The sequence below is a fragment of the Hippichthys cyanospilos genome, chromosome 14 (genome assembly GCF_059441005.1).
Source record: "Hippichthys cyanospilos isolate Australia breed blue-spotted pipefish chromosome 14, RoL_Hcya_1.0, whole genome shotgun sequence".
Taxonomy (NCBI): domain Eukaryota; kingdom Metazoa; phylum Chordata; class Actinopteri; order Syngnathiformes; family Syngnathidae; genus Hippichthys; species Hippichthys cyanospilos.
Genome location: NC_142382.1, coordinates 3,876,801 through 3,899,133, shown reverse-complemented (window position 1 = coordinate 3,899,133; position 22,333 = coordinate 3,876,801). Strand labels below are relative to the sequence as shown.

General features: G+C 41.0%; 1 protein-coding gene across 1 annotated transcript in view; it reads right to left on the bottom strand.

Moving 5' to 3' along the window:
* LOC148412602 (latent-transforming growth factor beta-binding protein 2-like) overlaps positions 1 to 20,460 on the bottom strand; it is a 114,400-nt gene extending 93,940 nt beyond the window's left edge. The window contains exons 1-3 of the mRNA XM_088433367.1: positions 20,183 to 20,460; positions 13,940 to 14,013; positions 973 to 1,228 (exon numbers count right to left, since the gene is read on the bottom strand). Of these exons, the coding sequence (XP_088289493.1) occupies positions 973 to 1,228; positions 13,940 to 14,013; positions 20,183 to 20,439 (587 nt within the window). The 5' untranslated portion in view covers positions 20,440 to 20,460. The remainder of the gene's footprint in view (positions 1 to 972; positions 1,229 to 13,939; positions 14,014 to 20,182) is intronic.
* Between the last annotated feature and the right edge of the window lie 1,873 nt (positions 20,461 to 22,333).

Genomic DNA, 22,333 nt, shown 5'->3' with positions numbered 1-22,333 from the left:
ATTGAACGCACCTCCAGTCAACAGTGCGAGTGACAACAGTACTTTTTAAATTACTGTTTATAGGAAGCAGTCATATTTTTGGGGAAAAAATTATATTTGGGGACTTATGGTATTTCTATGGATATTTGAAATGTCCTATGGTGCGAGTGGCCATTGAACGCACCTCCAGTCAACAGTGTGAGTGACGACAGTCCTTTCTAAGTAACTGTTTATAGGATGCACCCATACGTTTGGCCATGATTCTGTGGAAAAAAGTGTGTGTAATATTTGGGGGATTACAGTATTTCTATACACATTGAAAATATCCTACTGTGCAAGTGGCCATCGAACGCACCTCCAGTCAAGCGTGAGAGTGACTACAGTACTTTCTAAGTTACTGTTTATAGGAAGCAGTCAAATTTTGGGGGAAAAAAATATATTTGGGAAATTATGGTATTTCTATGGATGTCCTATAGTGCGAGTGGCCATTGAACGCACCTCCAGTCAACAGTGCGAGCGACAACAGTACTTTCTAAATTACTGTTTATAGGAAGCAGTTATACTTTTGGCTTTCATTTTTGGGGAAAAAATCATATTTGGGGAATTATTGTATTTCTATGGATATTTGAAATCTTCTATAGTGCGGATGGCCATTGAACGCACCTCCAGTCAACAGTGCGGGTGACTACAGTACTTTCTAAGTTACTGTTTATACTGTAGGTTGCACCCATACGTTTGGCCATCATTCTGGGGAAAGTGTGTGTAACATTTGGGGAACTACAGTATTTCTATAGACATTTGAAATATCCTACTGTGCAAGTGGCCATCGACCGCACCTGCAGTCAAGCGTGCGAGTGACTACGGTATTTTCTTCTAGCTCACTTGAAAGGTCAGAGCGGTTTACCGGAGCCCGACGCAATGGGCCCCACGCCTCGTTTGGCTTGTCAACGGATGTTTTCTTGCTCCGAACAGAACACGTGCGCATTCACTTACGGCGTGCGGGCCGGCTGCCTGGTGGTCGCGGGTCGCGGGGTCTGAACCCCGGCGCTATCAACGGGCCGTCTCCGCGGTTGGTCTCTCTGGAAGGGGTCGCCGCCGGGCCGCACGCGCCTCAGAGAGCCTCTCTCGTGGATGTACACCTGCTCGGGGGCCACCTCCTCGCAGCGGGCCCCCTGGAAACCCGAGCGGCACACGCAGGTATGCGGCCGGCTGCAGGAGCCGCGGTTCTGGCAGGGCGGCTGGCAGTCGGCTGGAGAGAGAACGCAGATGGACTTTTGAGTTTTCAGCAGGTCGTTTTCAAAACCTTTTGCCTTCGATCGTATCCAGGATCAGTAGTAGAAACGTCTCCTCTTATTCTGGGCGCCGGAGCTCATTTTAAATGTATTTAATCAAGGGGCCATTTAGCTTAACTTCTGGACCTTTTCTTTACCTTTTATGAAGCAGAAAGCCAGAGGGAGGCTGTCATGTTCAATCTCTTAAGCGTACGTGTGATCACCTACTTATCCGGCTCCTGGCTAAGGGAAAAGACTGCAATCAAGGTTCGCCGTTCTGTTTAGGGGGGGAGTTGATTTCGTCACAGATCTAGAATTCGCTGGGTGTAGCTTCACCGAAAATGAGGTCGGACGAAACCGCGCGGGTGACGGGATTTCAATTTTGAGCTCCCAAGCGGCATCGTTTTCTATATGGGTCGCGGCAGCGTGAAGAGAAATCGGATATCCATAGATCAGAATCGGGATTACGGAAATAAGTCTGACATAAAGCTGACGGTGCAACGGCGATGCGAATGGACAGATGTGAGCATTATGTCATCGAATCAAAACGAGCGACGACGTGCTGCGCGCACCTATCGACTCCAAACAACACGGCCATTTAAAGAGGAAGTCAAGCCCAAAACGTGTTTTAGTCTACGTGGAGAAAATGAGATCACGCGCTGAAGGCTCGGGCGACGACCGATCGATCGCGGTTCATCTCGTGGACGTCACGTGACTAGCGAGGGAGCCGTGATTGGTCGGTTGTCAAGACTTGAGCGCGGGTGATGTCATTTTCAGTCAAAAGCAAAACGGTATGAATTGTACATAAACAAAAAATATTGATCAAATTATTTATGGTCAAAATAATTCTTTTTATGACTAAAAATGGCTAAATAAATTGAAAAAAAGCGTACGTTAAAAGTCATTCAATTCATTACCTGTGTCTGAAAATATAACACAGGATATTCTTTTGAAATAAAAGTTTAGATAAATGTTTGATTATTGTTTATTTCTTCCATATAAACTGATTAAAATATTAATCGTGCAGAACGGTGGAAGAAAATCTTCATCACTGTTGACCTCCGATCTCGCTGATGAGCACATGCAGTTTTAGTTATTCGGTCGATGTGCGATGTGGCCGACTTGGGAAAAAAACATCAATAAACAAACCCTCCAAAATGGCTACAGGCAGAAAAAAATGAAAAATATTGACACTTTACAAAAAGATATCAAGTAGAACTGCGGCTTTTATCTACAGCAAGCTCCATCTGAAAGGGATTACTGTCCTCAAAGATGAACCGCCGCATAATATTTATCAAACGTCAGCAAATATATAACAACGAGGTCATGTGGCGGTCATGGAAAAAAAGAATCTGTGTCACGACGCCGACCCACTTCCACATCCTCCTATCGCACTACGGGTACTTAAAGCACCGAAGGCCCGGCGGCACGCCGTTTAAGTAAACGGCCCCTCCATCTTGTGACACATAGGTTTTTAATAGAGGACGCTTGAGAGGATTTACGACATCGTCCGTTTAGCGGTAAATCGGGCCACGAAGCGTAGAGCAGCACTCTGTCAACACGGCGATGGAATGCTATTGACATAGACGCCGAGGACGCTGACGGATCGCAGGCCCAAACACCAGCACGGCTTCTGGAATTGAGAAGGTTCCAGATGCCTCCTACCTGCCTTTGTAGTTCTTTTTTGCTCTGGGTAGAGACCACAAATTTCCATAAATGTGCTGCTGTGCAGGCAAAAGAATTGAGGCATTCATTAAATTCATTGATCTACAGTAATTGCCCAAATATTTGACGCATCCTTGATTTTTGGGTCAAATTCTGGTATTTTCTGTGTATAGGAAAGCAACAACAGTTTGGGGACATTGTAGAAATGATAGCAACAAAGAATAAATGTCATCTTCCTGAATTTTTCTTATTTTCCTGTGTTCGTACCCGTAAATTATATATCGATTGCGGGCTGGGAGTATTTCAGATTTCCCACATTGTGAGTGGTCTGTGAACGCAGCACATGTGTACAGTGCAGTCCTTCATCTCAAGGACAAAAGAGAAAGAGGACAAGAAAAAAAATACTAGAAAACAAGTATCTGGCCATTTCCCCAGCAAGGGCTATAGCGTAAGCCTGAAAAAAAAAATCCCCGACTAGGACTTCAATTAAAAGAATGCAATTAATCTAGGTTTTCTTTTGTAATGTTTTATCAATATACCAGGAAAGACAAACAAAAGTCTGCGTTTAGCTTTTCTCACCATGAACGGTAATCGAAAGACCAGCCCACCATTATGCGGAATCATGGTGTGATGTGACTACAAAAGCTAACAAACTGAGGATTGAATATCAAACTCTCTTGAGTTTTGTGGGAAAAGCCAAACGGATTCATTCAAACATTGAATGACTATTGGGACAAATCAGACTGTTTTGCTGATAAATTGTACACCTTATGTAGGAACGGGGGGTGATGGGAATTTTCCATCCAGCGATAAAATGGGAATGTCGTGACTCCTGGGTTGTGTCTGGCAAGGGGGGAGTCAATACATCATCGGGCTTGTGTGGCCTGGCTATGTGCCACCTTCTTGCCTTTTTCTGTCCAAGCACCAATGTTGGGGAAGAAGACAGAGGCCGCAGATTCATGTGACATTTTGGAGATCCTTGACTCCTTTAGGCTACCGTACTTAGTCCTGCTGTGCTCATCAGAGGACACTCTGGACTTTCGAAAGATGCCCTGTGTGTTTGTGAGGCACTTGACGAAATAAACACAACAGTGGACACAACAACGGTGGTATGTCCTCACATAACTAATTTGGTGTCCAAAAAAGGTACAACAAAAGTCGATTTCCATCCACTGTCAATTCTCAATTTTTGTTTCAGCAAATCTGTTATAATTCTGTGAGGGAACAGTGTGTTTTCTTTTCAAATTAAGAGCCAATTAAATGGAACAAGAAGCGGCAAAGCGACGTTTTCAATCTTTTAACCATGTGCTAATAAAAGACCCCCAATCACTTTGGCCTGTTTGGGGAACCACATTCACGTCACTATCTTAAGTTATTAGTGTGGAAAAATGTCCACAACTGTGACATGCCTTTTTGGCGGTTGACCTTTTGTGACACCCCCCCCCCCCCCCTGTAAAATTTGCGTTTTCATCAAGTAGTCACCTCCTATTGGCCCCCATGGAAAAAAAAATCACGAGTAGCAAATTTTTCGAACATGTTGCGGACCGCTAAAATCTTGAGGGCGGGCCACAAACGGCCCCCGGGCCTTAGTTTGGACACCGGCTTTACTTGAGACTCCAACCAAGAGATTCTACTACCCGTGTGTTTATGTGTGTCTTCAGTGATGTGTGAAAGTCCCTTCTTGCAGTCCCAACATTGTCACAGAACCTCCAACAAAGACGGAGGCACGGCCAGGTCAGTTACACGCGCCCCACACGAAGCCTCTTGGCGCTGGGGCCGGTCGGCGTCTTCGGCGGGCCCCGCCTCTCGCCCGGTGAGCGCATTGTCATCGTAATTGCTGTCGTGCAGATTTGTCTTGCACATCATTAAAACTAATTGCCTCGCATTCCATCCATTTCACAAATATGCGCGGCCATCATTACTCCGAGGGAGTAATAAAACCGGAATCCCTCGCAAATAAACGAGGAGAAACGGCAAACATTCCTGACGTTGCCACTCGGGCTTTAATTATTACGGAGGCAGAGCGGGCCAAGTTTTGGGAGGTTGTGTCCTAATCCAGTCATCTGAAAAGACCATTAAGATTGTTGTTGGCAGATTGGGACAGCCCAAACAAACATGCTGAGGCGGCCCAATCACTAATAAAACGCATGCTAACGTGGAGCTAGCATTTTCTCTGGGTTTTGCAGAAACATTTCAAACAAAGTAGCGCAACTTTTTTCTTATGATTTGAGTCCTTATCCCAGGAAAAAAGGCTTTGTTTTTGTCATGTGGAATGTAATCGCAATATAGATATAATTTTCATCATTTTCTTTTAGTTTCAGGCACTTTGGTGCACTTGCTTTTTTTTTTTTCCGTTTTAGACTAAGCTATAACCCGTATCAATGCAATTAAAATAATTAACAGTTGTTGAAAGTTGACTTATATTGCATTTTTCTGTTGTTAAATGGATACATGTTTAGGTATACAATTTTCATCAATAATAATCTTATTTATATTCAGTGCATCTACTGGGGGGGGCGTGAAAAGTTTTCTCTTTTCTAGGGGGGGCCTGGCAAAATATAGTTGAGAAACACTGCATTACAGAAACACATTTTCTAGATTTACGGTAAAGAAAATTGATATTTTTTACCCTTGCTCAGTTTTTATACACAATCCAGCTTCAAATTACGCTTGAAATCAAATCATTCGTTCATCTTTGCACCCCCTGAATTGCATTTGTATTGCTTTAGAGGGGCGCGCATTGTCAAGCTTTTTAATGCCGTGACTATAGATTTTTCTTTTCAAATTAAGAGCAAACTAATTGAAACATGAAGTTATAGCGACTTTTTTTTGCGAAAGGTTATATGCCTTTAAATAACAGCTAAACTCAAAAACCCCAATTTGGGGAAAATCAGAAACCTTCAGAAGGGACCACAGGTGGGAGGGATGTTTTTACATTTCCTGTCGTCAATTTGAGATAACGTCATGGTTTCGACAAGCTAAACATGTTCCTTTTCAACCCGCTTCATCGAATAATAATAAGAAAAATGACTTTTTCCAGTCACGTTCAGCGGTAGAAAGAAATAAACTTCTGCGATAAGACCGCAGAACCCGATCGATCCCGTGAAGCGAGTCGAGCGTTAAAAGTAACGAGAAGCTTTTTTTTTTTTAATTGCTCTATCGAGCATTTCATAAAACCACTTTGGTAATCATTTCAAGCGTGCGTTAATCTCTTTCCAGCATGTGACTTCCACATGTTTGCCAGTCGGGCGCAATGGCGGTCCTTGCCAAAACCCGGCGTCGCAGTCGGCAAGCGAAACCGCCTGGACCGTAAAGCCTCTCCGCTCTTCTAATGTGAAACAGACGCGAGCGTGACAAAACCATCATGTATTTTCTCCTTGCGGTAAATCTTACACGGGTTACATTTCAGCAGATTATAGCGCCTCTCTCGCATACTACGCGCCTTTCGGAATCGGGTGTTTTGGTCTAATACGGGAGCCGGGGCTTTTAATTCTCCGCGGCACCTCGGGCTCATCGGGGGATTTGGTTGACCCGGAGTCGACCCGTGACCGTGCGCGTTACTTTCGGCTACGCTATACCTTTTACTCCTGCGGGGGTCAATGTGAGCCACGAGGAAGATATCTGGAACTGGGGGCGTGTGCCAGCGACTCGGGCAAAGTCCACAGACTTGTATTCTCCAGAGGGGGCGGAGGACCAACCGCTTCCATATGGTTTTCCAGCGGGAGGGTGCTGGTGCGGCCTCAGTGGACGTTTTTTTTTTTTTTTAATGTGGCTGTCAAAGCGTCAATCGGCGGTGAAGTTACAAGTTTCTCCGAGATTCACGATGTCGTGAATATTCTAGGGCAGCAGCGATGGGGATTTGATTTATCGTAGGAAAATCTATGCCGGTGATGTATTTAGCTGAACGTGTCTGGAAAAAGTTATTTTTCTTATTATTATTCGATGAATCTGATTGAAAAGGAACATGTTAGATGACAGGTGTCAAACTCAAGGCCCGGGGGCCAAATCCGGCCCGCTGCGTCATTTTATGTGGCCGGCGAAAGCAAATCATGTAAGTTTCAATGACCCTTGCTAAACTCAGTTCCAAAACTTTAGCTTGTCGTGTATAATTGAGATTTTTTTTGGTTTGTTATGTAATATAAACAATAAATGAACAAACCTGAACGCTTTACTTCTGATTTCAAAACAACTAAGCCATCAATTTGTTGTGTATGGTAATAATACTATGAGATTTTTTAGAATCCACATGGTTTCCTCAACATATTGGCCCAATGAAGGCAGTTCTCGCGACAAAATGGCCCGCGACAAAAATGAGTTTGACACCTCTGTGTTAGATTATCGAAACCATGACGTTATCTCAAATTGACTTCAGGAAATGCAAAAACATAAATTGGGGTTTTAATTTTCAAATTTTAGCTACTGATTTGGTACTTATATATTATCTTATATTGTGTATCTGTATTGTTTATCTGTATTTGTCTGTATTTGGTACACGCAGCATCCACTTCAACCTGTTTAGCCTGGAAGGAGGCTCCTCCCACCTGTGATTCCTTCTGAAGGTTTCTGATTTTCCCCAAATTGGGGTTTTGGAGTTTTTCCTTCCCCTTCTGGAAGCTTAGAGCAGCCGATGCTGTTGTGTACCTACAACGAAAACTTGTCTCTGTATGACTTGAAGTCTCGACTTTTAACGAAATTTCAGCCATTATAGCTCCAGACTAAGAGTAATAGCTGATTTTCACTTGACTTTCAACAATGGTAGCAATTAGAGAAACATGCGGCGCAAGCGGAGGCTCCAAACAGACGCGGCAGCTGGAGTGGCGAAAGCCCAACTCCTGGTTTTGGGGAAGACAAAGTGAGAACAGGTCGTCCGGCTTGGATCTTAATGATAGTTTTTGTGAGCGATGGCGTGTGTATGGATTACAGGATGGGCCTAATGGCTCATAATTCTCCACGAGGCTTCCACAAGGGGAGTGTGAACTGTGAACCCTGCAACCCCCCCCATTCCAAACACACATAAAGTCAAGGAGGGGTTGGCGGCTGTCTGCACAGCCCTAATTTTACCCTGCGCTTGGTGAAATCACAAGCTAAAGGGCATTTTAAAAACCTCCTCCTGTTCTTGTAAAACATAAGACTGCCACTCATCTGGAATGACTGTTTTAACCCTTTTTTTTTTTTTTTTAAATAGTTTTCTTTCATGTTCAACTAGTTATTATGGATGCAGCAGTAAAACGGTTTCCACCAAGCGCTACACAAGTCATTTCATTTTGCGCCGAAACAGGAAGGTGCTTTTGTGTTTTATTCTGAAAGATGCTAGGGCCACTTCAAACCTAAGGTGCAGTATTTTGGAACATTTTCTTCAGTATTTTAGCCAAGAGATGGCACGCAGCCGGTAGTGTGATCGTTACCGTAATGCCCTAAATATAAGACGCTTTTTTTCGCAAAAACGAAGGCCGAAAGTGTGGACGCGGTTTGATCCGCATAAGCTGAGTTTTGACGCACGGATTCGCATTTTTATATCACCCGTATTCTTGCTTATAATAACTACCATAACGCAGAGGTGTCAAACTCATTTTTAGTGTAGTTATTGTTTCTGTGAAATCAAATCAATTTTAGGTGTGTAATTTTGAAATCAGAGGCCGGTAAAAACTGTTCAAAAAAGAGATTGGGCAACCTTGAACTAATATCACATGAGAAAAACCAGAAGAAGGCAGGATCAAAAATACAGAAAGTCTTTCTAAACAAAGACTTTAGTAACCACAGCAAGTAATGCAAAATGGACTTGGAAACTAGACTCTGAAACAAGGATGACAGCTTGATATGACACCTTCAGACATGAAGCACAAGTGTGGTGTGCAAAACATATTTTTTTTAGGATCATTTAGGAATTCAGACTTGCATACTTACAAGTAAAAAAAAAAAACGATGAACTGATGACCAAATTAATCAATAATTATTTTGATAATCATTTGTTGAACAAAGTGAGACTTAAAAATGTCCAGTTGTCCAGAATGTCAACCTCTTGACTGGAAATATTTTTAGATTCCATTCGTCCTGTCTGAAAGTTTACTATTGTGTTGACCCAAAATAAGACATCTGCTTTTACTTTGGAAAACAATGATCAACATTTCTGCCAATTTTATGACATGTTACAAACCAAACCAGCAAGTCGTAAAAATCAAAAATCTGCCATTCCAATTAGGAAAAAATGTCCTGTTATGAATAAAGGGATGTAGATTAAAACATATTTTTTAATCCATGTCATTAATTAATCGACGTAATTAATCGACATAATTAATCGACAAATTGCAGGCAGATTAATTAATTGCAGACCTACCAATTGATTAAACAAATAATCAGTCCAAGTCTTAGAGACATTGTGTATCACAAATTTACCCAAGGAAAAAAAAAAAAAAAAGAAATCCTACACGACAGACGATTTGACTCAAATCGAGTGACAAAAAATGGGGTACCCAAAGTAACCTCGCCCCCCCAAAAAAATGTAATCACCCGTGACCGATGCAACAGTCTTCTAGAAACCTTTTGTGGGAACCTGTCTGCAGTTTTTGCACAATCCCGCGAATTTAACAAACCAACAAGACAACGAAGCGACACGCACATTTGACATTCTTGGCAAGAATCGACAGCAATTGTTTAAAAGCTATCGAATTGCACCGCTGACTTGGATTTTCTTTCGCTTCCCGTGACCCCCAGCTTTAACAATCCCAACTTTTTACCGGACGAATTCTCGCAAAGTACGTAAAAAGAATGAAAAATTGCTACGATGGCCGTATGATTATAAGTGATGAATTTATCCGATTGCGCTCATTTCCGTCCTTTTACACTACATGTAAGCCGGGATCATATTTTTGGGATATTGGAGCCGAGGAGGTCGAGATGATGGTTTGTTTCTATTAGTGCGCCAACATTTTTCAATCCGCACTAAAAGGTTGGAAAACATTCACAGATGTATTATGCGTCCTTGATACTTCACCAGCTGTTTTGCACATGTTCAAGACGACAAGCACGACGTTGCTTTGAAATATCCAAAGTGAATTTGAGCTGTGTAAATTGCGCGAGTGTTATGATGCTCATTATCTTATCGATCGATGGTAAACACAAACAGGACGCGAATGCCGCCGGACCGGATCCCTCGCGGGATTGAGTCCACAAAAAAAGGGACCAGATTTTATATCGCACGATTTGCAATATAAAATAATAAGTGATAGGATTTGAAAATAGCGCTGTTGGTTTTTGCTCAGTGAAAAAAAAACTAACTATTATATAAGGATGATAAAGATTATATAAAGACCGCTTAATCCTCTCGAAACAGACGGATTTTAGATAAATCTCTTGATAAAAAGTGATCAGTAGGAACGGTAACTTTCAATTGAGTCATTTGAATCTATTAAAGTGCCTTTAAAATTGAAGGGAAAAAAATGACTGCAAGCTGATGCACTATATAATATCAATGTAATTAAGTTGTAATTTAGTACTCTGAATTAATGATTAAACTTGATTTATGAACAATTTTGTGTTGTATATTGAGACTCGGGAGCAACAGTTTGCGCAGTAGAAACATTTGTTAAAAAGTGATCAGTAGGAACAGCAACTGTTTCAGTTGAGTCATTGACATCTTTTAAATTGTTATTAGAATAAACAAAGCCAGCTGCTCACGCCAGCCTATATGGAGCACTTGAGTGCTTCTACCTAGCGGCGAGTTTATGCTAGCTGGAGCCACCACTAAACGCTCTCGCGAAACGACGTCAAAGAAATGAAGTCATTTTCGGGGGTCCGTTATCGAACGTTAACAACGGTATGCTGCTGGGAGCAATTTCAAAATAAAAGCAGGGCAAGATCTCATCCCACGCCTGCTTCGTAGATGGGGCAACGCAGCGCAACCCGAAAACTTGAAACTCATTCCTGCCTCGGCCGTTCAAATTGATATCACAGTGACAAAATGCGACATAAAATGAACACGATCGCTTCAGTTAGCGTTTCTGTTCATACGAAAAAAGAATCCAGCCAAGCAAAACTAATTCCAAATTGACCTACAAGATCTAATGGAGGATTAGCCCGTACAAACCCAAAACATGTCAGCAATTCAACGCTCATCTTAATTCCGCCGCTAAGTAGCTTACGCTTCTGTAGACACATTTCTGTGTTCATATTTCTTTCTCGCTTCGGCGTTTTATGCGGCGGACGCTTTTGCGGAATAGCGCCGTTAATGTTCTCCAAACACTTACATCGAGCCTAATTTGAGCTGAGACGTACTGTATCTATGGAGCGGTCCAGCTGCAGTTAAGTGAGGCGGAACAACTGCCGGGCTGTGACCGGGCGAGGCTAAAATACGGCTCCCTCGGCTCGCTAACAACGCCGCGGATGCGCGTAAAGCGGCAGTGGGGAATTCTGTACAGTAAGTCCCCCTGACACCGAGACAAGACGTTACATTCATCTGGTCGGGGAAGCGCTCCAGTTTAAAGCAAGCCGCCACATGTCCTCGCTTTACCGGCCAAAGACGTGCATCTGGACGCCACTAATAAAAACAACTTACCTCTTACGCTGAATATTCCCAATTATACCAAACTGGAGAGAAAACAAATAGTAGCGGGCATGTTCTGTTCCACTTAATGGATTAAAGTAACCGCGAGTGTGATCACTTGCGGCGTACTTCCTTTGGTATACATTTTTTTTGGGACTCGTGTCCTTAACCCTTAAGGACTATTTTGTCCAGTCATTTGATCTTTCCATCGAAGGGAAAGCATTGAAAAAAAGGCACTAGGAAGCTGAAATTCCACCCGGATGGTGACATGTCAAAGTTTAAGGTTTGTGAGGTCTTCACAGGGTTTCTGCAGGCATCAGCAAATATTATATGTTTTTTTTAAACGACGCGGCAGGAACCGGAGTTTTCAATTCAAGAGCAAATTAATTGGAACATGAAGTAACTTCTTGCTAAATGACCTGATTGTGACTTCTTTCCTAAACATTGTGTGCCTTTACTTTGTCGCGTTTTATAAATAAACATGGACATTGAGTTTTCAATTCAAGAGCAAATTAATTGGAACACGAAGTAACTTCTTGCCAAATGACCTGATTGTGACTTCTTTCCGAAACATTGTGTGCCTTTACTTTGTCACGTTTTATAAATAAACATGGACATTGAGTTTTCAATTCAAGAGCAAATTAATTGGAACATGAAAACAGTTCTAAAATAAGCCATTCATTGAAAGCGCGCCTTATAATCCGGCGCGCCCTTTAACGTGGAAAACACAGTCAACTTTTTTTTTTCCTCCTTGAAGTTCTTGTTAGCGGGCCCTTCTCGGCCCGGGGACCAAAGTGTTGGCACCTAGTCGACCGAGGAGGCTCCACTTCGCCGATGATGGCGTCGCCTCCGGCCGCGGCTCCATTTAAAACGGTCCAGAGCTGTTACTTTCTGGCAGATTTAATTTGGGCGACTGGAGCCTGGCGTTAAACGTAATTAACACCTCGCTAAGTGTGCCTTTAGCGGGGGACTCGCGGGAGGAAAAAAAACGCGGGTAGGAAGGAAGTGGATCTAATCAGGAGGCTGCTGGGGCCAATCAGTTTGTTGTGTAATTCACTTGCGGGGTTATGCGTGTGTGAGAGTAAAACGGTAAACAAGTGAACAGACAGAAAGTGCAGATTCAGTCTTGTAAACAAAGTTCACTTGTAAATTGTGAAAATAGCCGCCTGGAAAAAAAAAAACAACAACTTTAACCTGTTATTTCACTCCCGGGAAAACAATGGAAGACGTCGACATCAAACGTGATTGCAAATGTGGTTTCTATCTTGTCTTTTTTCAAGTCGAAGTATCCTCAAGCCAGCGCAAAGCGTTTTGGGAGAAAAAAAAAAGAGGTAAAAAAGAACGGCGCGTTGAATCGTAGAGCGATATTTGAAATGGCATCTCTAGGCAGATTTCAGAAACTATGGAACTGGATGTCCAAACTACGGCCCGGGGGCCATTTGCTGTCCCTTTTTCAGCGGCCCACCCTGTGAGGCTAGTTAGCTAAAACTAAATAAATACTGCAGCGCCATAAATCTATACTCGAAATATGCAAAACAACAAATTACCGTATTTTCCGCACTATAAAGCGCATCTAAAATCTTTAATTTTAAAAAAAGCTGATGGTATAATCAGGTGCGCCTTATATATGGATCAATATTGAGATTGGGATTGGTAGATGGGGGAATGAATTGGTAGATGGGGGAATGAATTGATAAAGTAAGCTTTACCTGTTTCTTTTGTGTGTTTACAGTTCAACAAGGTTGCTCATATTGACATTGAGTTATTATGCTATTGAGAGTTATTATTGTTATTGAGTTTTACTATATTGTGTTTGAAAAAGTTTTAAAATATGACATTAATTGAGGGTGCGCCTTATAATCCTGTGCGCCTTATAATATTGAGATTGGGATTGGTAGATGGGGAATGAATTGATAAAGTAATCTTTACCTGTTTCTTTTGTTTACACTTGAACAAGGTTGCTCATATTGACATTTCGTTATTATGCTGTTTAGAGTTATTATTTGAGTTAATATTGTTATTGAGTTTTACTATATTGTGATTGAAAAAGTTTTAAAATATGTCATTAATTGAAGGTGCGCCTTATGATGCAGTGCGCCTTATATGTGGAAAAGGTTTTAAAATATGTCATTAATTGAGGGTGCGCCTTATAATCCGGTGCGCCTTATAGTGTGGGGAATACGGTAATTTGTGCATTTATTTAGCAGTGAAATAACACAATTTCCCATTCTAAACAGTGGTAAATAAAGAGCAATTCAATAGACTGTTCCCGTTTCTAAAGATATCACATTAATTATCCTTAAGTAGGATTTAAACACAAGAGGCTTCATGTTCCAATTGATTTACTCTTCATTTGAAAAGAAACATGTATTATTCCTGGCACAGCATTAAACTAGATATGCAGAAACCCTGACATTGAACCCAGAACCCAAGAACTGTTCCACATTCCCTTCCGTTCAGACTTAGGACGTTAAAATGTACTTACGTTTGATGCATCGGTTGGTTCCTGGTGCCACAGCCCAGCCTGAGCAGCACTGTTGGCCTCCACACACATTTGGCCTGCACGAATACATACATATACACAAAAGTAGGGTAAGTAAGGAGATTCTATGCCATTTTTTTCACCAGTAAAAAAAAATACGTCACCGATACTGACACCGATACCACGAGTACTTTTGAAAACCAAAATGATCTAAAGAAAGTTTCCAAAGTATTCCAATATTTAAAACTTTTTCCTTAAAATTTCATGAACTGAATGGCAAATTTACGCTTTTCTAATTTGTCGCTTTAGTTTGGGATCAGAAAACTGCTTCAAGAAAGCGGCCAATACTTGTATCGGATGCTAGTATCGAGAGTACATGTACCTTAAAAAAAGGCCATGTTCTTGTTCCGAAGAAGAGTCTTCGAAAGCACTTTTTTCGACCGATATCCGTTTGCGTTGTCAACTTTTGATAAGTCATTGTAATACTGCTCCAAGAGAACGGCTGATACTAGTATCGGTTGACATCGCCAGTACCGATACTCTGAAATAAGGGCAGTGATTATCAATAGTACTTTTTTTAGATCGATACTAATAAGCGTACAGAACTGTTGCAAAGTCACCAATACTAAGTACCGATACCACTAATACTTACTGCCCACTTGCCCATTGCTCAATAGTGATTTTCCATCTTCCGAAGAAGAGTCTTCGAAAACACTTTTTTAGACCGATATTCGTATGTGTAGTCAACTTTTGAGTAGTCATTGTAATACTGCTCCAAGAGAACGGCTGATACTAGTATCGGTTGACACCGCGAGTACCGATACTCTGATATAAGGGCAGGAACCGTAATTGCCCATTCCCAGTAGCGATTTTCGACTACTTTTTTTAGATCGATACAAATACGCGTACTCAACTTTTGCGAAGTCACCAATACTAAGTACCGATACCACTAATACTTTTGACCCACAGAATTTCCCTCCAAAAGAATGTCCATTGAAATACCTATATTTCAATGTAGCGTTTATCTTCAAATTCCATTGAAAAAAAAAATTAAAGCGCTCCAAAAGAGATGTGAGCTTTGGCACCTTAAAATCGGACCAGGTATCACCCGATACCGATACCTGCTGGCGTTTTTCGCCCGTCCTTAATGGCAGGACAAGATATAGACAAATCATAGCGCTTTTACAATGTGTGCGTCCTCGGCCGTTGCATGACAAACCAAACTGATCTCATATTTTTAATTTTGATGATTCTGCCGGGGGGCGGCCGATCCATAATGACCGGAGACTACTGAGAATACACTTTAATAGAATCGAAAGCAATAAGACGAAAATCAGGGGCGGGTCGGGAAACTGGATCGGAGCGCGGATGGCTCTTACCATCATGCGAGAGTGAAAACAAGCGTGGAGTTATTTGAACCTTGCAGGGATTATGCGAGACACACGGGACTTGAAAAGCACCTCGCTTCCTCAATAAATCATTGAGCAAATGAGAGATGACATGTTTCAAAAAAAAAAAAAAAAAACTATGATGGGATTCCTGCGCTTGTTAATCCTTGCTTGCGGCCGAGTTTTTTTTTTTTTTTTCCGGCAGCGTGCGAGAGCAATTCAGGGGAAACACTAAAGACTCTGGATTGGCATGGATGTCAGCTCATATGGATTTGAGAAGATAGGACCCGGATTGACTTCTTGTCCTTGTTTGGGTTTTACTCGTTAGACTTTGCGTGATGCGTTGAGGCGCCACGGTGATAAATTAGTACCGTAATTCCCCAAATATAGGACCAAACTGTGGATAGGACGCACCCTTAATTCTGGTATTTTTCAAGTTACCGTGTTTAAGATTCACCAAGCATATGGCGAAAATGTCAAAACTATAGCAAAAATGAATACCGTAATACCCCAAAAATGAAGGTCATAAGTATGGCAGCGTCCTATAAATCATAACTTTTTAACTAGATTTTTTTTAAATTCAACACCATTTTAGGAAGTTTGATCCGTCAGCCACTAGAGGGCAGACGTCAATTGGCTGTTAGCAGCCTGTGCATGTTGCTGAGGTTGTTTCAAAAAAAGAAGCGAGCAGACTGAACCAACGTCCGAGCCCATTCTTGTTCGTCCACAGGAATATTACTCAACTGACTACTATGATGTTTCCATCTCCTTCAATTAATATGTATATGCCAAAAAAACGCAATTAATAAACGCGTCAAATGGAATACCTTCTCTAACAATTGCATACTTAATTAAACAAGCTGGAGACATTGGAACGTTTACATGATCCTTTCCGTTTTATTATTATTCCTGTGTGTGGATTGACTCGGCCATTGGTTCAGTCTGCTAGCTTCTTTTATTAAAATTAATACCGTAAAGCTAATACAAGCTGCTGTTAATTGAAACAGGCACTGGCTAATAAAAGCCAACTGAAAAAATGGAATCTTTAAGTTACTGTTTATAGGATGCGCCCATACTTTCGGCTTTCATTTCCGCGGAAAAAAAAAAAGCGTGTCTTGTATTGGGGGAATTACGGTAGTTGTTTGGAGCCTTTGGCAAAGCTCGGCATTGACGTAAATCCGACACGCCAAAGTCATCAGTCGTCATATACAAATTCCATCGCGTGATTTACTCGCGGAATGAACACTTTGATACGGCAGGTCGCGATTAAGACCATAAATCAGCTTGTGTTAACACCTTGTCGTTTGTTTACTGAAAGTGTGTAAAAGGAAGGGCTCGTGTTTCATCCGCACAATACGGGAGTGGTGAGTCAGCGTGAAAGCGAAAAAAAAAAAAAAAAAAAAAAAAAACAGGCTGAGGGGCAGAAGCTGCAGTGATCGTTCGGAGCGGAAATGTGTCATAAAAAAAACACAGTCATGCAAATGTGAATGAATCAACGCGGTTGAATCACTATTCATTGATGACATTGTCGGCAAGGCCCGAGCACGTGCGTTGCTGGCATGCATGAAAGGGTTTCTTTTCAAATTAAGAGCAAACCAATTGGAACATGAATTTTTTGATGAATTGTGTTATAGTGACTTCTCTGCAAAGTGTACGGCTTTTGTTTTGTGAAGTTTTACACGGATGTGATTTAAAATGTGAAATAAAACTCCTCACACAATTCATCTTCTGGTGTTGTTGAATACAACACTTAAAGATACCAGTAAAGTTTCCAGAAGCACGTGTCGTTGGTTTTTTTTTACTTTTGGTTTAAATATATTAAAATACGCCACTCAGAATTGTCAGCGTCATCATGTTCCAATTGATTTGTTCTTAAGTGTCGCTGAATACAACACTTAAGGATACCAGTGAAGTTTCCTGAAGCACATGTTGTTTTTTTTTAACTTTTTGTTTAAATATATTAAAAAACGCCACTCAAAATGGTCTCAGTCATCATGTTCCAATTGATTTGTCCTTCATTAGAAAAGAAAATGCATTATTCTTATCAAAAACAATACATTTGCAAGAGTAGCCCGATTTAAGAACCGTTTTTAGACTATTGATTTTGAAAAATGATTTTTTTTTTTTTTTTTTTTTTTACACACTTCGGGTCTCTCAATATACGAGAGCAAAGAATCTTCTTGAATCAAGTCATCGCCTCTTACGTCGTCTTTAAATTAGCCGGGTTGAAAAAAATACCAACGAGGATCCTTCATTTCAGTCTGCAATTCAAGCGCAGCCACTCAAATCCCCCCTCTGATCATTATGTAAACACCCCCCCCCCCCCCCAACCCCCCCTTGCATCTGTGAGTATCATGCTTTGTCCCTATGGAACAAACAGAACTGGATGCATCAAGGCTTCATTAGCCAAAAAGAAAAGCGCTTTAATATGGAAACAAGCCATCTTCATGCTGGGGAGTTTGACGGGGGACGAGCGACAAGAAAAGAAACGCAGACGTTGGACCAAACAGGTGGTTCTGATCGCCCTGCAGATTTTTTTTTTTTTTTTTTGTGCAAATGTTCACCAGGCGAGCCGAGCCACAACAACACATGGTCACAGGAACCGCGCACGAGAGAAGGACACACACACACACACACACACACTGAAGCGCTCTGCAGCCATGCCTCAAAAGTTGGGAACGTTGGGGGAGCTGCAATGAGAATTTAAGCACCTTTTCTGTATTTCTTGGGGTTATTAATCACAGCGATGACATCATGCCCTGCCATGACTCTTAAAATATACCGTAATCAATATTACAATTGCTCTCAAAACGTTTAATAATGTGGAGTGTCATGGCAGTGCTTCTTTAATTTTTATTTTTGCAAAGCCACCCCAAGAATAGACAAAAAACTACAAATAAAATCATTATTGATGAAAATTCTATATGTAAAATTGTATCTCTTTTAATATTAACAAAAGAAAACTGCCATTTAAATCAAATTTTAGCAAAGCTTTAGTCCATACAGGGGATTTTACAACTTATTCTAAATCTGAAAAAAATGAGCTTAAAATGCATCAAAGTGCCTGAAGTGCCCCCCTACTCGCTGCAGTGACTATAAATAAAATCATTATTGATGAAAATCGTAAACCTAAAATTGTATCCTTTTTTTAAGATTAACAAAAAAAGCAATTTAAATCAACCTATATTGAATCTTTACTTTTTACAGGTGTTTAGAAAGGTTTCAACTTATTCTGAATCAGAAAAAAAATGCTTAAAGTGCCTGGAATTAAATATATGTCAAATCTTTATTCAAACGAGAAACATAGTTTGAAACAGACTTTGACAATGAGAGCGCAACAGCACCCCCTGCTGCAGTGGATGTGCAATTACATTACACAGCACAAAAGCCCCGCCCAATTATTATTGTTTTTTTTTTTTTATTAAAGTATCTGCCTGTTTTTTAATTCACTCGGTGACGGCCCAGTCGAAATGGATATTTAACGTCTAATTCCGTCTCTGGCAGTGAATGAGTTTAAGTGAATGAGCCTGCCCATTGAAAATGGATTATCGACGTCCATAACCGTCTACGCCAGTGAATGTCTTAACTTATTCCCTGCCATCCATGTAAAAATCCATCTTTGACGTCAATAGCCGTCACCGGTAGCGCGCGAGTTAAAATCTGTCAGCAGTAAAGTCATTTTGAACTAAATTACAAAATAACAACCACTCCTACAGCAACTTTCTTCGCCTGGCTGTAAAAAATTCCAGAGTGAAAGCAGAAGCGCATGGAGTCTATTTTTGTTGAGAACATGTGTGGGCACGGTTGCAATTTTCCTCCTTTTAGTATCTTCCTACACCGGCGCAGGTAGACGTGAGTGTTTCTAAACTTTTGACTGGCACCGTACCACTGTACTAGGTGTCGTGAGCATGGAGCCAGTGAATTGTTACATCACCGCTTCCTGGCAGAGCTGAGCCTTGAGTACATGTGATGCCGTTTTTTTTTTTTTTTTTTTTTTTTTTTTTTCACCCGTGAGCCAAAGAATGTGCGTCTGTGTAAAACTCAATGTAATAAAAGGCAGAAAAAAAAAAGTTCAGTGGAGGAAAACTATAACGCAATTTGGCTTCAGTCATGTTCCAATTCATTTGTTCTTAATTTGAAAGGGGTGAGATGCCCTTAGAGCAGGGGTGACAAACATGCGGCCCGCGGACCAGTTGCGGCCCGCAAATGGGTTTAATCCGGCGGGCGAGGTAATTTGGTAATGTAAAATGTAAAAATGAGCTGAATTTTTTTCAATAAATGAAAAAGTTGAAATGTGTTATCATTAATAGTCATTTTTACCTTTTATGATTAATAGTGATGTGCGCTTGCAATATTTTGGACAGTATTAAAAAAGAGGAATACATTCAAGTTATATAAATATATACCATGATTGTATTGCAATTTTGAGGAAAATTCCTATATTCTGATACTTTATATAGTAAATCTGTCATTATTTTTCATGAGACTTCAGCCAAAATGCGCGGAATGTAAGCAAAAATTATAACAATGAAAACTTACCATTATGAAAAAAGCATTTAAGCAACGCTTGTGTGGTATTTTGTCACATCAAAGAGAAACCATAAAGACAATCGTGGCTGAAATTTCACCCACACTGTGACATGACAAAATTCACTGTCATGTGGAAGTAAAACTTCCCCAAAATGGTCAAAACACTGCACAAGGGTTCATAAACAAGCTGTCAAAGTAATAATTATACATAATAAACAAAAAAACGCACTAAAACAAAATAAACTTCTAGTTCGCGGATTTCATTTACTGCGGGGTTCAGGGGAACGTAACCCCCGCGAGAAACGGGGGTTCCGGGTGCCGGTCTTACCCGACAAGTCGCCTGACGCTCGCCGTGCCGGATTTGCCGTTCTGCCGGCGGTTGACTCTGGCTCGGAGCTGCGAGGGGGTCACGCTGCGGGGATGCCTGGCGTGGGTGGTCTCCTGGGAGTTTCTTTCACCCCCTTCCGAGTGACCCCGAAGCGACTGGCTTTCCCTGCCACCTGTTGAGGCGTCCGTGCGGCTGTCACCTACGTGAAGCAGCGCTACGGTCAAAAGCACCGCAACAGCCAAGCCGCTAAGCTCCATTTTGTTTACAAACACTATCCCAAAAAAAAAAAAAAAAAAGTCCTTTCCAGTTCAACTTGCGAGCAAATATGATGGTAAAAAAAAATCCGCGATGCAGCTTCGAGCTCACTTAAACGTCATTCTGTCTTTTAAACGGATGCCTCCTCATTATGAGCAGGTAAAAATGTCGACGATGTCTTGAAATTTATGATGGGGAAAAAAAAATACAGGAGTTTCTCCTCACATCAGACAAACATAGTCCTTCCTTACTCCTCCAGAGAGGCGCCAGAAAGAGCAGCGAGCTGCTGAGGCTGAGCTCCAAAAGTGACTGAGAGAAGCGGAGCAGACCATGTGCGTGTGTGTGTAAGAGTGTGTGTTACATGAATATCACCACCTCCTCGCCTCAGGAGTCACCGAGAAGAAACAGCCCCTTGTCCACGGTATTGTTGCTTCCACTCCGCACTACTACTACTGCTGCTCCTCTTCGAAACCATCTCACCACGTTTATTCGTTTACGTTTTGTATTAAAGCAAAAATAAACAGTTTGTCTGTTTCAGAATGAAAAAGGTTCATGTTTTATCATTATTTAATTTGGTAAACGAATCACTTTTTACGTACACTTAATACCGTTAAAAAAAACTGATTTTGCCACTAAATGAAAATGACGTGCACGTGCTCAGGTGAGAACCAATCAGAGCTCATTTTGCAAATCCAGGAAATAGGCAGGTGAGCCGTGATTAGTCGTTAGCTGAATCTTGAGCACACGTGATGCAATTTTCTGTCAACAAGTGGAAAATTGTGTTTGTAAATAGTACTGTTTTTGACAAACTATCTTCTCTTATTACTGTTTTTTTGTAATAAAAAAAAAATCTCTTCAGATGACATTCCGATGAAAAAATTGTGATCTGGCCCAATTTAAAATCAAATGGGATTTGGACATCCTATCATTATTGAAAATAGTCATTTAAATAAATAAATAAATACATAAAAATGGTTCAAGTAAAAAAAAAAGTTATAAAAGTGAATGCAAAATTTGTTTTAGTCTTCTTCAATTTATCTGTGCTAGCCCTACACGTTGATAGGATAAACAATTTATCACTCTACCACTAGATGGCAGATATTACAATTAACCCTTTCTGGCAATCATCATATAGATTTACAAACTCCGCCTCTTTTGGCGTTAGTTTGTTTGGTGGTGCACTGTGAGATTGACATTCTAGTGATAGGAAAATGAAGCTTCATGAAGCACATGTTTGATTTTTTTTATTTTATTTTTGTTTTAAACACTTGCGCAGCAAACATGTATGACATTTCCTCTGCTTCTTTGAACCAATATTGCCATCAAGAGGAGTCAAAAATATTAAAAGTGCTTCATGAAGCTTCATCTGTCCATCAGTAGATTTTTCTGATATCAAGTGCCTCTAAATGGTGTGCTTGGTTTAAAAATATACACTGGCGCAGTTAAAATGTATTAAATTTGACCTGCTTCTTTGTACCAAGAGTGCCACCTAGAGGAGTCAAAAATATCACAATTGCTTCATGAAGCTTTGCTTGTCCATCACTAGATTTTTTTTTGGGTCAAAAATGTGCCTATAGACGTTGCTCTTGGTTTATTAAAAAAAAAAAAAAAACACGGGTGCAGTGGAAACTTACTAAATTTCCCTGGATTCTTTGAACCAAGAGTGCCATCTAGAGGACTCAAAGACATCACAAGTGCTTCATGAAGCTTCACCCGTCCATTACTAGATTTTTCTCATGTCAAACAATGTGCCTTTAGATGGTGCTCTTGGTTTAAAAACGTAAACGACATCCCCTTTTTCTTTGCACCAAGAGTGCCATCTAGAAGAGTCAAAAACATAACAAGTGCTTCACGAAGCTTCGCCCGTCCATTACTAGATTTTTCTCATATCAACAA